Source organism: Condylura cristata, unplaced genomic scaffold (genome assembly GCF_000260355.1).
Source record: "Condylura cristata isolate star-nosed mole 26May11 unplaced genomic scaffold, ConCri1.0 scaffold00036, whole genome shotgun sequence".
Taxonomy (NCBI): Eukaryota; Metazoa; Chordata; class Mammalia; order Eulipotyphla; family Talpidae; genus Condylura; species Condylura cristata.
Window position 1 is genome coordinate 8,441,338 of NW_004567137.1, and position 16,442 is coordinate 8,457,779.

Consider the following 16,442-nt stretch of genomic DNA (forward strand, 5'->3'; position numbering starts at 1 on the left):
TCCCTGGCCAGGGATCAAACTCATGCTGAAGTGGCTGTGGATAGCTTCACAGTACTGAGACTTAACCCCTTGCACCACCAGGGAGATCCCAAGTCCCTGGATTTTTTGACACTTGTAAGTATTACTGATTTTTTCAATTCTCCTCAATATAACAACAATATCGGGTTTTTCGACCCCCACCTCTTCTCCCACTCTCTGGCTTGCCCTCAACTACTATCTGGCTAATACTGAAAAAAGCACCACTGCTAACAGTGGTAATAATGCACTTAAGGAGGCACCAATCCTCCACTAGTTCTAAGTAAAAGACTTAACCTAGGTAACAGGATGGTTCCCAAGAAAAGAGGAGCTCCCAAGTTCCCTGCCCTACCCAAGAGAGGGTGGAACTGAGCAGGGAGGAAAAGAAACTGGAGAGAATACTCAAGTAGCAAGGAAGAGGGATGGAGAGCAAAGGAGATCTGGCGGAGGCACGTTGAGCAAAGACACGTGAGGAAGCTGCACTGGCTGAAAAAGCCATAATATATATTTCATAATTTTTTGTGTGGCTCTAAGCCACACAAGTAACCAGAAGTCTATTTTTATTTTTTTTTAAAGATTTATTTATTTGTGCGTACAGAACTGGGGTACAGGCCAGAGGCTCAGGGGCAGTGAGAGGCTTCACCAGAGACAGAGTGGGGAGCAGAACAGACAGATCTATGAAGTACACTGCTGAGGGGAGCAGCAGGCGGGTCAAGAGAGGTCTGCCACACCATGTGGTCACCTCCGGGGACAGGCAGGAATCAAACTCATGCGGAAGCGGCTTTAGATTCTCAGTGCTGTGCTTTAACCCATTGCTCCACCAGGGAGGGCCCTATTTTTATTTTTATAAACAGAAGCTAAATCCATAACTTAAATTCAATAACCAACTCTGAAAAAAATAAACTGTTTATTTCAACAATGTAAAACAAAGTTTGTCATATGTGATTTGCTCATTTGTCTACTGCAGCTTGGCAGTAACAAATTCCAATGTTTGAGAGACAAGCTTTATAATCTTAAAACACAAGTTAAGGCCCTCCCTGGTGGCGCAGCGGGTTAAAGCACAGCACAAAGAAGCTAAAGCCACTTCTGCATGAGTTCGATCCCCGCCTGCCCTGGAGGAGATCCATATGGCGAGGCAGACCTCTCCTGACCTGCCCGCTGCTCCCCTCAGCAGTGTACTTCGTCGATCTGCCTGTTCTGCTCCCCACTCTCTCTCTGGCGAATCCTCTCACCCTCCGCATCTCTGGCCTGTACCCCAGTTCTGTATGAATAAATAAATAAATCTTTTAAAAAAAAAAAGCACAAATTAAGTATCTGCAGTCTCTTCTACATGCTAATCAAATCCCCAGAGAAAAGGTAAGATGCAATATTTTTTTTCTTTTCTAGTTCAGCCATACAGTCGACCCCATTTCAATGACAGCTTCACTCAGGATATACTTGATTAGTCAAGGCACAGAGCAAAGCTCTGAAGAGTCAAAGTCAATTCCTACTCACAATTTTTACAAGCCTTACCATGTAATTATCTTAAATATCCAGCATGCATCTCATAATCCAGTAATTAAACACATAACTACTGTATGTATGTTCTACACGAAATAATCTCATTATTTGCTGAGACAGACAGCAAATACTCTGCTAACTATACACATCACTTTGGAGTATACAAACTGACTTTCAGTGACTTTTACCTGTATCAAAATCAAATGTTCTATAATATTGTTTGAAATGCAAACATTGCCACATTTTAAATGTTCTTAAAACAAAACCAAAATAACCTCCAATGTAAGTGCACACCAATCTTACCAAGCTAAGGCCACCCAGTACTTTTATTCCCTTTGCTACTACAGAAAAAATACACACGACTGAATTCTTGCTGACAGACAAGTTCCCTGATTAATACTGTTAAAAAAAAAACCGGTGAGTTTTAGAATGTTGGAAACTAGATATTTATGAAAGTCAAAGACATAAATACAAAACGTCTAAACACACAAAATTAAAGCAAAATACTTACGTAATGAGCGTCGTCTTTTGTTCTTTAATTTCCTTCTTTTGTTCATTCCAGCTTTAGAAGGAGATTCTTCTTTGGCCTTTGGCTGGCTAGACACCTTTGAGGAGTTCTGCTGACTGAAGTGTGTGGGTACGTGGCGAGCTAGCCCTCCCTGAGACGCAAAGCTGGCATTGCAGCCACCAACAACACACTAGATGAAAATAAGAAAGGATGTCAGTAACACTGCTGAAGGCACAGGCACATGTGATGAGCAACTATTTTGTATTTGCATAATTCCATGAAGCAGCACTACAGAACTAATTGTAGGATGAAACTGTATGAAATAAAACCACCTTTTTACTCCATAAGTTGCCCAAAATAATACACATTGAGCAGTGACAGAATTGGAAAATAAAATGAAGTTTCATGAACCCCAATTTACTGCCCTTTAAATAAGCAAGTGAGATTTGACCAGAAAAGGTTGGTTTTGAATTCATCACTTTTCTAAGAGGAACATTAAGTCGTTTGAACTCCAAAGAATTATATACCCTGACAGTTAATTGGACTCCTGGATTTTCTGTTTTAAAATATATCTGAAGATGTGTGCAACTTCAAATGTTCAGCAGCCTCTCTACAGATCTATACTGTTACTGACAGGAATGAAATACAATACTGACGATTAAAGGACAGCTATTTAGCCTCTCAGAGAAGACTTGTGGCTCAAGGCTGATCCTGTGCAATCCCTGTAAGTTCCATTTTTAACAAAATTGAGGGGAAAAAATGGTTAACTGCCCAATTCGCCAAGATGATTTTTCTATTCCGGCAATGAATAGAAAATTGTGTAAGTATCACCAAAATTACAATACAGAAATTAGCCACAATACAAACATTTATGATTTCTAGCTAGATCTTAGAACTATTTGCAGATCTTCTAAAACAAACACCATTTTCCAAATCGATGCCCAAAAAGCAAATTCATGGCATCTTTATTAGTAATATATCAAATTTACTTAGCTTCTGACTTGAAACCAAAGTCCCAAAGAACGCATATAACACCAAATTCACCGATCACATTATTCCTAGGAGGTTCAACTTATACTACAGTTTATCTAGGTAATAGCACAAATCAATTATCTACATGCTTTCAGGCTCTTTCAATTTGGGTGCCGCTAATATTTTAAATGTCTAAAAATACAGGCTCTCCCTGGTGGCACAATGAATTAAAGCATTGCACTATGAAGCTATCTGCAGCCACTACAACACCAGTTCAATCCCTGACCAATCCCTGACCCTGGCATAGCAGAACTCTCCTGACCAGACCCCTGCTCCCCTGAGCAGTATATTTCAGTGGACTTGCAGGTGCTGTTCCCCACTCTGCCTGTCCTGTATTTCAGGCAATCCATGTAGTCCGCTCCCCACTCTGCCTCTGGGGAATCCTCTCAGCACCACACCTCTGACCTGTACGCCAGTTCTTGCATGCTTAAATAAGACCAAAAAAAAAAAAAAAGAGGGATAATCCTCCTTGTTTTAAGAAGCTGACAAAAACAAATTCTCGAAAGCCAACTGTACTTACAGAGGCTATCAGAAAAGGTAGAGGGTAAGAATGGTAGGGAGGGAGCCAGTGGGCAGTAGTCAAGGATCACTGGTACTGGGCTACCCATACTTATAGTTGAAGAAATGCAAATTTATAATCCTAAAATGTATAGTATCATAAATTAATAAACATAATAAAATACGTTAGCTAAATTAGTAGTGATTTTTAGTAAAGACTAGACAATGGTCACATCTAGAACTGAGAGTAAATAATAAAAGCTTATTTTTAATCAATGGTGAGCCAATTCTCTGGAAATGAAACAAAAAAGATAATTCTAATAAAAAAAATTGTTTTAGGGCCCTCCCTAGTGGCACAGCGGGTTAAAGCCCAGCACTAAGAAGCTATAGCCACTTCCACATGAGTCGATACCCGCCTGCGCTGGAGGTGATCCACATGGTGCAGGTGCAGCAGACCTCTCCTGGCCCACCCGCTGCTCCCCTCAGCAGTGTACTTCATCGATCTGCCTGTTCTGCTCCCCACTCTGTCTTTGATGAATCTTCTCACTTCCCCTGCACCTCTGGCCTTACCCCAGTTCTATATGCACAAATAAATCTTAAAAAATAAAATGAAATGTTTTATTCTTGACTGGTCATCAAAAATCATAAATATAAAAAATAGAAAGTAGAAAAGTGATTTTATGAACGAGACTTTACCAGGAGCACATATTTTTTTCTTATACACAGATTATTATACCCTAAAAGAAAAAAACATTTTTAAGTGTCATCTAATCAGCAATCTATATATTAAGTGTATAATACAGAGAATAAAAGATAAAACTATTGTTGCCTTGTAATATAATTCCTTATAGCATAATTCATGATGTCGGATGTAGTATCAGCGTTCAAATGTTAATATTGTACCTTCACCTGCACATCTACAACCACCCCAATCTTGCCACCACACATGGTCTTCTGATGAAAAAGCAACCTGTTCTACCCATTAAGGGAAAAAACTGGTTGACAGTCAGTCACTGTTTGAAATGTTCTATCTCCCAAGTCTACTGAAATACTCTCTCTGCATATATATAGCTACTGGCTATTACTAGGGGATAGATTATCTAAAATTTGAAACTTGGAATTATTGTTTCTTTCAAATTTGTTCCAATAAAGCAATACTAAAACTCTCCCTGCTAGTACTAAGAATTATTCATATTTATAGCCCCAAAAGTGCTATAAAAACCAACAAGAGGCTACTGAAACAGCTGAAAGCTCCAGTTTCACTGAAGTTATCATGGTATTAACAGAAGATCTATCTAAACAAAAACAAAAACTTCACATAGAAATAGTTTGTAGTATTTACAGAAGCATCAAATAATGTTGAGATGATAAAGTCAGGATAAAGAAACCAGGGTCAAAATACATGGGTATATGAGAACTTTTTGTGAAATAAAAATCCCAGTTAGAAAACATTCTACATAAATCTACAATTACAGCAAAGAATGATTCATTTGAGAATTGCTAGTAGTATATATGGCTGGAAAACAATTTGCTGTACGGGTATGGTGAAGGAATGAATAAAAAGGAAGGTAAAAAACCTCATTATGTGTCATACTAAGAAACTGGTACTGTAATTTGCAGAGTAAGGTGTTAGCAAGAATTTCAACAGTGACTAATGGGAACCACAGAAGATGAACTAGAGATAAAAGGGTAGATCTACTATCACATTCAAAATATAATGGACGGTAAAATTAACAGAATTTTGGAGTATTTTGGGAGCACAGAGAAGCTAAAGGAGGAAGCAACAATAATGCAGGGCTTTTCACAGTCACAATTAACTGGATGAATGGTCTTACCATTTGTTGAATCCAGAGAAGTATGTTTGGAATCGGAAAAAATCTCAAGTTCAAGTTAAAATTGAAATATTCTATCAGACAATCAAGTTTTAACACTATTCTGGGATCCAAGAGGAAAACTTAGGGCTAGAGATAAAGATCTGGGGGCAATCTGAATATAAACAAGGACTGTATGGGAACCTTTATAGTAAATCAGAAACCTGCGAAACAGTCTTAGAAGGAGCAGCTGGCTCTCCCTGGTGGCGCAAGGGGTTAAGACACAGCACCATGCAGCTATCCCAAGCCACTGCACCAAGTTTGCTATCCAGTCACAGAGGTGACCCATATGGCACAGCAGACCTCTCCTGCCTCTCCTGTATTTCAGTCAATCCACCGTGTTCTGCTCCCCACTGTCTCTGGGGAATCCTCTCAGCTCCACCATCCCTGGCCTGTACCCCAATTCTTATATGAATATAAATCTTTAAAAAAAAAGTAGCAGCCACTGAATTTGGGAATTAATGGGTAGGGGAGGGAAGGGTGAAGAATGGGAACATGTGGTATTCAAGGAGGTCTAGAGAAGACAGTCAATAAAAACCAGGTCATACAGGTAACATGCACATAGTAAACAGCACAGATCTTTCTTCCTCCCTGGTTTATTTTCTCCTTAAAAACAACTGAATTGGCAAACTACCATTTGCATTTTACTAAAATCTCATAATTAACCAATAAGATCAATTATTTTCAATGGTTACTACCTTCTTACTAATCATAAGACAAGTAAGTTTAGGGAACATAAAACTATGCTTAATCCTAAAATGATATATCCATGACTTTATTTCCTGTATCAAAATCAGTGAGACCTTACTTAGTTTTTAGCCTCTCATTCTCAACACTCCAAAAAAGACTCTTATCATTCTAATCTTAACAAAGATGCCCCAGAAGCAATATGAGCAAAGATTCATAAGCTCAATATGTAAAAATCTTAGATGAGCAATGACAGTCACGGAATTAGAAGCCATCAAATTAAGAAAACATTAGCACCATCTATAAACCAATGATTAATAGACCAATGGAAAAAACAAAACACAAAAAGCCCGGGAAGTAGAGTATCAACTAATATGTCTTTTCTTGGTGGACATTTAACTACTGTCCCATTTTCCCCTATATAAAGAACAATATTCAACGAAAGTTAAATGTCTGGGAATATTATGCAACCACCAAGAAGTAAATAAACACAAAATTATATCCATCACAGAACTGGAAGAAGCAGGATACACATATGTGAAATTGTTACCCTCATTCCCAGGTGACAAAGTAGAGCACAAAGAGTCACGCTCATACTACTAGGAGTTAAGAAAAGGTTGTTGGCTGTGAACTCCCAAGATCTATCATACACAGGTTATAGCAGGTAACAAGTATACTATTAGTCCTTTTCCTATTCTGTATCCCTGATTCCTTACACAGGATTTATCCTAAAAAAAAATAAATAACATGGCCCTCCCTGGTGGCGCAGCGGGTTGAAGCACTGCACTGAGAAGCTAAAGCTGCTTCCGCATGAGTTCGATTCCCGCCTGCCCCGAGGTGACCACATGGCGTGGCAGACCTCTCCTGGCCCACCCGCTGCTCCCCTCAGCAGTGTACTTCATCAATTTGCCTGTTCTGTTCCCCACTCTGTCTCTGGTGAAGCCTGTCACCGGCCCTGAGCCTCTGGCCTGTACCCCAGTTCTGTATGCACAATAAATAAATCTTTAAAAAAAAAAAAATAACAAGTCTCTGTTCTTCAGTAAAGACAGTAGACATTCTTAAAAATACACCATCTGAAATTTAAAAAAAAAAACACCACCTGGTAGGAAACCTCTGCATATTGTAATTTGAAAGGGGGAACCAGATCTACGAAGAAATTCCACTATTCAACAATCAGACCAATTTTAAAAATGGGCATTAAGAACTAAACAGTTCTCCACAACAGGCACATGAAAAAACATTCATTAACACAGAAATGCAGATCAAAACCACCACGATGGGATATCCCCTCACACCTGTGAGAATAGCCTCTCTGTACGACCAGAAACAGGTGTTACAAGAAAAAGTACTCTCAAACACTGATGGTGGGAAAGCAGAACAGTCAAGCAACTTCTAAGGAAAACAGTACAGATTTCCCGAAACAATAAAAGTAAATTTCCAGTATCATCCACTCCTAGGTATCTACTCCAAGAACACAAAAACACTAACTTGAAGGAGGAATATATGCACATGTAGGTAAATGGAACATTGTTTACAATAGTCAAACTACATAATAAACAACCTAAGTGATCAACAACAGATAAATGAATAATGATGTGGATAAATCTACAAAATGAAATGGTGCTTGACTTTAAAGGGGAAAAAAAAAAGATGAAATCTGACCATTTGCAACAACACAAATGGAAATGGATGGGATGATACTAAGTGAAATAGTTAGAAAGAAAAGACTAATAATACAGGATGATTTACTCATACATGAGGACTATAAAAAAAACAAAGGGAGACAAATACCAACCCGGAGCAAACCCTTGAAATCAGACTAAAGGGTGGCACCAGAAAGGGTGGGGCACTGAGAGGTTAGGAGCAAGGAAAGGAGTTCAAAGGACAGCTACTGAAGATTATTGGCACTCTGGTTAATAGAAATGGTATGATAATTGTTATCTGGAGAAGTATAAATGTAAAACTCTAAAACACACGGTGTTGTAGATCAAATACTTTTATATCAACTTTTTTGTAAATTCATCAAGATGACTGATTAATTTATCCCATACAAAGCCATCCATCTACCTACAGAGCAGCCATAACAATGTTTTAAAAACAGAAATAAGCCAAACTATTTTGAGAAATTTTTGTGGTGTATTTTAAAGGAAAAAAAAATGACAGACAATAAATCACACTGTTCGACTAGTACAGCTAATAACAATAACCCAAATTATAATATGTACTGAAGAAGAGCCAGTCTGTATTATAAGTTACTGTGAGAACATGTTGTTGAATTCATAATTAACAAAAATCTTCGACCTGTCATACCTGCCCATGACCTCAGAAAATAATTAATCGCTTCTTTTTTCAGTTTCCTTACCTATAAAGAAACTGTTACAGGAGTAAACCAGTTAAAATGTGCATGCACAAAGCAGTATTACCCAAGCCTTCAGACCCTTCTTTCATACCACTCATTCAAAAATGCCAGAACAAGCAATATGAGTAGTATTTTGCAACCAATTGCTTTTTTAGATAAACTGACTAGTCAGTAATTTGTAAAATAGTTTCAGTATTTCCACCTCCATATAAGGAGTTAAACGCTATCCCATAAATAGTCGCTCAATCTTTTCTTTTAAGGGTTTACTTATTTATACATACAGAACTGGGGTACAGGCCAAAAGTGCAGGGGTGTTGAGAGGATTCACCAGAAAGAGTGGGGAGCAGAACAGGCAAACTGACATACTAAAAACTACTGAATAAGTACACCCTTGATAAATTTTATGGTATGTATATTATATACATATAGACCTAAATCCCTGAAATGACATCCCTGTAACCATAAAACAAAACGCTTATTAGCTTTTCTCCAAGACCATCTTATCATCATATACTGAAGGCACAGATATTTTAAAACAAGATACAAAAAAGCACTAAAAAGATAATTTTTAAGTACATTTAAAACAGAAAATAGCATTTTAAAAGCTGAAAAATTAGAACTCACTGAACTTAAAAACTATTTTTTTAAAAGATTTATTTATTTAGGTCCTCCCTGGTGGCGCAGCGGGTTAAAGCACAGCACTGAGAAGCTAAAGCCACTTCCGCATGAGTTCGATTCCCGCCTGCCCCGGAGGTGACCACATGGCACCGCAGACCTCTCCTGACCAGCCCGCTGCTCCCCTCAGCAGTGTACTTCGTTGATCTGCCTGTTCTGCTTCCCGCTCTGTCTCTGGTGAATCCTCTCACCCTCTGCATCTCTGGCCTGTACCCCAGTTCTATATGAATAAATAAATAAATCTTTTTTTTTTAAAGATTTATTTATTGTGCATACAGAACTGGGGTACAGGCCAGAGGCTCAGGGGCGGTGAGAGGCTTCACCAGAGACAGAGTGGGGAGCAGAACAGGCAGATCGAAGAAGTACACTGCTGAGGGGAGCCGCGGGCGGGTCAGGCGAGGTCTGCCACACCATGTGGTCACCATCCAGGGGCGGGAATCGAACTCACACAGAAGTTGCTTAAGCTTCTCAGTGCTGTGCTTTAACCCGCTGCGCCTCAAGGGAGGACCTTAAAAACTATTTTTAAGAAGCTCCCACTAGCAAAGGTAAAAAGTATAACTAAAGACAAACAGGGAGAAGGTACATGAAATACATTTATCTTACAAAGGATTTGAATTCAAAATATACGAAATATTTGAAGAGTAGTGAAAGAAAAACTATTCAAGATAATAGGCAAAAAGTGGAATGAACATTTCACTGAAAACAATATTTCAAACAGTCATGGTGTAACAGGATGGTTCCCCAGGAAAATGGGGGGGCAGGGCAGGAAACCTGGAACCTTCCATTTTCCTGAGGATCACCCTGTTACAATGGCTTCTCAGTGTACTCAACATCTTTTCTCAAGAGGGAAACAAAAAGGAAAGTCACAATGAGGGATCATCCACCAAAATGGTTAAAATTTAAAAGTCTAAAAATAAAGATACACAACATCACTACTAGTTAAACTGTAGGACAATACAACCAAATTTAAAAAAAATATGGAAGCTGCTAAAGCTAAATATGCCCTATCATTTAACAACTCCAGCCAAGAGAAATAAGCATGCATACAATCAAAGATGCATAGAGCACCTTGATTAATTTACAGTCAAAGACAGACACAACCCAAATGCCATCAGTATAAGAATGGATAAACTCTGGTTTATTTATTCAAATACTACACAGCACTTTCAAAAGATGACTGGTACATATGGTAATACAGACAAACTTCACTGACCTTTTATTGAAGGAAAATAGTGAGACACCAGAGGTCATACAAATCATCCAGGATGACAGAAATCACACAAGGAGTGGGGAAGGGCACAGAGTAAAGGAAAGTAAAAAAACTAAAAAGGGACATTTTAATAAATCTTGTTTTAAAATTATGTACACACACAGGCACATATATAAATAAAAATCTTCAAACGGCTTAAGATTTAGTGTATTTTTTTTAAAGATTTTATTTATTTATTTATTCATACAGAACTGGGGTACAGGCCAGAGATGCGGAGGGTAAGAGGATTCACCAGAGACACAATGGGGAGCAGAACAGGCAGATCGATGAAGTACACTGCTGAGGGGAGCAGTGGGCGGGTCAGGAGAGGTCTGCCTCACCATGTGGATCTCCTCCAGGGCAGGCAGGGATTGAACTCATGCGGAACAGACTTAAGCTTCTTTGTGCTGTGCTTTAACCCACTGCGCCACCAGGGAGGGCATATACACTGTTATACTTTGAAAAACTGCTCCCCCAAAATAAGACGTGTTGCCTCAAACATCACCTCCTGTCTCTATAGTAGTTTATACACACAACTACTACTTTTAAAAGTGATCCCTATTTGAAGTTTCTAGAGGGCTTTTAAAGGAAACACTTCACTACTAAAGCACTTAAAGCATTTCATTACTTAAAACTTTTCACATCGGCATAAACCAAAAGAATGCCAGTTCCTTTGAAGGGTAGAGGTCTCCCTTTCTTATTCATCTTGCTTCCAAAGTGTACAGCAAAGCAACATGTACCATGAGATCAATAATAGTCTACCTTACAAGATTCCTATGACTGAGAGCTAGATGACTCCTATGACTGAGTCAACAACTTCTCACTAAGTGTTCTCCTTTAATTTTTATCTTTTCATGACAATTTACATCCCACTTACCAATGGGGACATCATGATAAAGCAGCAGAATTACTGACAAAGAAAAATATATAGAAATCACACAAGAAAACAAATGACTTTTTACTTTAATTGCTTCTTACAAACTCTATGATGTAACTAGTATTATCAGCTCCATGTTAGATAAGAAGCTAAAAAGACTGTCCCCGGTTACAAGTCTGGTGTAGGCTACAGGAAAGACTAAAGGGTTAAAGGTATAGAATCCAAGTGCCCTCAGAAGGATTAATAATGTTGGGGACTATTTAATAAAGTGAAAACTTAATTTCTGACCTTTGTTCAGCTGAACAACAAATTTTGGGAAATACAAAATAGGTAAGGGAGTTATCATGGGAACCTAGTCCACATGACCAAACAGGGACTACAGAGAATTCCCAAGAATGCAAAAACAGCGCAAACTGAACCAGACCAGATAACTCTGGTGTGAAAAGCCCATTAAAACTTTGTGTCCCGGGCCCTCCCTTGTGGCGCAGCGGGTTAAAGCACTGCACTAAGAAGCTTAAGCCACTTCCGCATAAGTTCGATCCCCCCCCCTGCCCCGAGGAGATCCACATGGCATGGCAGACCTCTCCTGACCCGCCCGCTGCTCCCCTCAGCAGTGTACTTTGATCATCTGCCTGTTCTGCTCTCCACTCTGTCTCTGGTGAATCCTCTCACCCTCCGCATCTCTGGCCTGTACCCCAGTTCTGTATGAATAAATAAACCTTTAAAAAAAAAAAAAACTTTGTGTCCCAGCAGAGACTACCCTCAGTAATGAAAAAACTTGTGAAAACAAGTCATACAAATCCTCCTTCCAAGACAGATTTCTACTATCTTGCCTCTGATCTCTTGCAAGGTTATTTCAATATCTACCTTTTCTGATCTCTGCTCTGGCTCTGGTGAATTGTTTCACCCCCATGCCTCTGGCCTCATCTCAATATTACAACACAATAAATGAGGATATTTATTTAGTAAAAAATAAACAAAAAAATACAAATGATTAAACATGAGAAAATGTCCTCCTCACTCATAATGAGAGAAAGCAATTTAAAAACTACATTAGAGTGCAATTTCTCACCTATTGGACTGACCAAAAAAAAAAAGCAAAATTTTGACAACATCCTATTAGCATGGCCATGGGAAAAAAGCAGATACTGTAATCCTGCTGAAGGCACAAATCTTAGGTAAGGACAATTTTGTAATTTTATCAAAATTATCTAACAATACTGTTATACCCACCCATTTCATTTTGGGGGATTTTTCCTGCATAAATTCTTCAAATGTCACATTATATATGTTCAAATATTCATTCCCCACTGCAGCACCATTTATAATAGCAGAAAGTCTAGAAACAATCCCAAGAGTCTATATACAATTTTTTAAATAAGCGGCTATAGGTGCACAAGAGAATACTATGAACTGGTTTGGGTTTTTTCCCACAAGGAGAAAATACTCTCTGACTGGTGATAGAGAGATCTCTAACATAAAGTATGTTTTAAAAACACACCTATTGGACATAAAAGCACTATGTAAGATGTTAATAATATGGGTTATATGTGATCTTGTATAATCTCTGTAGTATTTCTAAAGTCTGAAACTGTTCTAAAAGAAAGTTTATTTGTAAAAAGAAGGTGCACAATATAAAGTTTACTAGATATTATATAATAAAAGGTAGACTACAAGTTTATCTGCTTGTAGTTCCATAAAGAACAACTAGAAAACTGCCCTGGAAACTAATGATTGGGAGGAAGGGGACAGGAAAAAAGAAAAGGAGTAAGTTTCTCTATGTCAGTTATTACTTTTTAAGTGCTTTAACATATTAACCATCTTTGAAAAAATAAGTGATTTTTGAAAAGTAAGTTCATAAGAATTATCTCATTCTCTAATAAAACCTGAGAACTTCCTGGCAGTCTTTACATACCATTGGGAAATGTTAGAGTTAAACAACTAGTAAACTTTAAAAAAAAAAAAAACTTCTTTAAACACCATTTTTTTTAACTGTTTTCATAAGTACAAACCAAAATATTAATGAAAATAAGTGAAAGTTTTTATAGAGACTCACTCTTCACAGATTTCCTAGAATACACCTATTTGACACAGTGATTTACAACTAAACTCAGTAAAATGATATTAAAATGAATAAAAGAAATCAAATTTCTTAATGTACCACAATTTCATTTTTTCGGGCAATCCTCAGTGTTGCTCACTACAAAATAGGATGAAACTTCTAACAGCGAAACATGTCAAAACACAAAGTATTAACAACTGTCTACCAATTTAAAAGCCATGCATTCAAATCAGTCTGCCTACTGTTTCTGTTTTCCACTCACCTCCCCTACAAATTGGATTAAATTATCTTTGCATTTTTTGGAAAGGGCCAAAAGTACACATTAAGAAACCTATCAAGTGAAGTTAAAGATAAAATTAAAAAGCAAACTCATACAATTACCTTAAAAGGTTTGTCTCCACTGTGTGTCAGCATGTGCCTCTGTAACCAACTCTGACTGGTTGATGGAGTGTTATATACTTTACAACCTTTCCATAAGCAAACAAATACCTGTTTAAAAAAAAAAAAAGACATAATAATTTATCACTGAGTGACAATTTTCTTCCTTCTAAGATCAAATGAAAAGGTTACAAGTCTTTGACAAAAAGCCATTTCATGTATGAGCCAGTCAAAACATGCAAAGTAGTTACACTCTGAGCTTGCAGTTTGTACAGTATGCATATGTGACAGTGTTACCGCTCCCTCAAGGCTGCTCTCCATGTGCTCAATTAGAAACTGGTTAACACCAATCACAAACTGTCATTCAGAGAGAAATAAAGTATTAAAAATAAAGAAACTAGATTTAAACCAGTCATTAATCACATTATGTATCATGACTACATGAGGAAACAAGCATGTATTAATTATAAATACCTGGAAAATATACAGGCATAAAGAAATAATAAAATAGGCAAATGTGAGTAAACGACAATTTCATCTACAAAGAATGTATCATACTAATATTTACTCTTACATTGCTACTTTCCTCATTAAAAATAACTTCCAATTATCCTGACTATGAAGCAAAACAGAATACAAACTATTAAATTAATATAGATGTAAAGACATGAGCCACACTATCATCACAGTAGAGCCACATTCTTGATTCAGGCCACTTGGTATGACTGGGCTGGGAAAGCACCAACCTCAGCATGAACAGTCTAATCATTATCATGTTCCTACTGTTAGATATCAATTTCCTAGCCAACCAATGTATTTCCTAACTGACAATTTCCTAATTGTGTGTCTGTGTGTGTGCACGCTTAAGTATAAAATAAAGTCAAACTGAATTCTGCAAAGTGCTCCCCCAATGTTACTACAAAAATGTGGGCCTGCTGCATCAGTATCTTCAGAAAATCATTTTATAGGCTCTGTTCTTTTCTAAAATAAAAGGAATTATAAACATAGCCTCACTTATAAGACTACACAAAACAAAAATACAAAGAAATGAGAAATCCTTTAAAATCAGTTTAAGATCATTTTTTAAAGATTAGAATTAAGTCTAAAATTTAGATAATTAAAATAAATTATTAAATAACTTGAGATCAATTTTTACTGGAAATCAAAACTATTTTATAGCTAGGTTTAACAAGACACTACTGCTTTAGTGAAAGTAACATCTTTCCTGATTCCACAAACTTTTGCCAGTTTTAATGAAGCAGATCTAGAAAGCATAACATTTCCTCCCTCACACTTAAAACTCCTAACCCTATGAAATGATTCAGTTTCTAGTACTAAAAGCTACTTTTTAAAGAATAAATAAAATAATCACCAGCGTAGTCAGTGCTATTTATATATTTGCTATCAAAGGACTATTAGACTAAGAAATGTTAGAATTTCAATCCAAGCAATAAGCACAAATCAGGAGTCGGTTTAAATTTTCCTCATGTCATACACATAAAGTGAAGTATTTAGACCAAGTATTTGGAACAAAATAAAGCAATATGTGAGGTTATAAAGATAAGGACTTCTGTTGATGTGACTGTTAAGGGACCTTTCTCACAATCAGGTATTCACTACCCCTTACCTAAATTATCCAACATTTGACATAAACCATCTGACTTTTATTTTTTTTTCTCTATGAATAAACATGGATACAAAGGCAAAGACAGACCCTCAACTTTGCTCTTACTTGTTGCCTAGTATGGTCTAGCTTAGTATGGTCTAGCTAGTAACACTATTAGATAATACCCTTTGGGGCAAAGGGTAACATTCAACCTAGTGAATTTTGCAGGAGATGAAGTAAAATGAGACCAAAGCTAACTATGTTTAAGTGCACTTGGATGAAACATTTGAAAAGTAATTATGGAATGAATGGAGAGGAAAGCATTAAATTTGCACAAAGGTAGTCTTGACACAAAATGGACACTAAAAATCCATGTTATCAATCACCCACAGAAACCATAAAACTTTAAAAACTAACTGCCTTTCCTAATCATACTAGGAAGACCCTTTAAATAAGAGGTAATATAAAATCTGACAGGGGTCTTTCTAAAAATTACCCCAGAAAACCAAATGCCATAAGAATTCAAACCAAGTTTGGAAGTTATTCAAATCTTTGTGGTTATTTTTTTTTATGAATTAAGATTTAGCTATATTAAAAAAGAGTAGTGAGACACAGAGTCAAAGCCCAATGCCCCTTGACGAGACTTATGTCATACTGTATTCAGATGTAACAGAAATAGAACTAAAGTAGTTGGACTAAATTCTATACATTTCTTTCACTCTGCAGCTATGAAGATCTGCAGGGATCATGTATCTCTCTTCTTTCTTTTTCCATCTAAATAGATAAAATGACCATATTATTTCCTAACAACAAAAATTTAAGGATTATTCTCTCAGAACTAGTTAACGGAAAAATTAGAGAGGCTCCCAACAATGGAGAACACATGGCAATCTGGGGAGTGTGACACACATGAGGACAGAGAAGCTCCATACATTCGTTCCTATTCCTTGTCCTAGACATGTCTTTCATCTGCCGGATGCTGTATAACATAACATTCTATTATGACAAACAAAAAATCTAGATGTCCCAGCAAATACCATGATTGAAGAACTACTGACAGCAAGGTGCCTCTCCAGAAATGCTGTGTGAGTATATGAAAAGAACGTCAAGATACATTTCTTGGAA

General features: G+C 37.2%; 1 protein-coding gene across 3 annotated transcripts in view; it reads right to left on the bottom strand.

Moving 5' to 3' along the window:
• Window positions 1-16,442, bottom strand: part of AEBP2 (AE binding protein 2) — a 65,862-nt gene that overhangs the window by 23,222 nt on the left and 26,198 nt on the right. For all 3 annotated transcript variants that reach the window (XM_012732910.1, XM_004693231.2, XM_012732911.1), the window contains exons 3-4: window positions 13,715-13,822; window positions 2,027-2,213 (exon numbers count right to left, since the gene is read on the bottom strand). In XM_012732910.1, coding sequence (XP_012588364.1) covers window positions 2,027-2,213; window positions 13,715-13,822 — 295 coding nt within the window. The remainder of the gene's footprint in view (window positions 1-2,026; window positions 2,214-13,714; window positions 13,823-16,442) is intronic.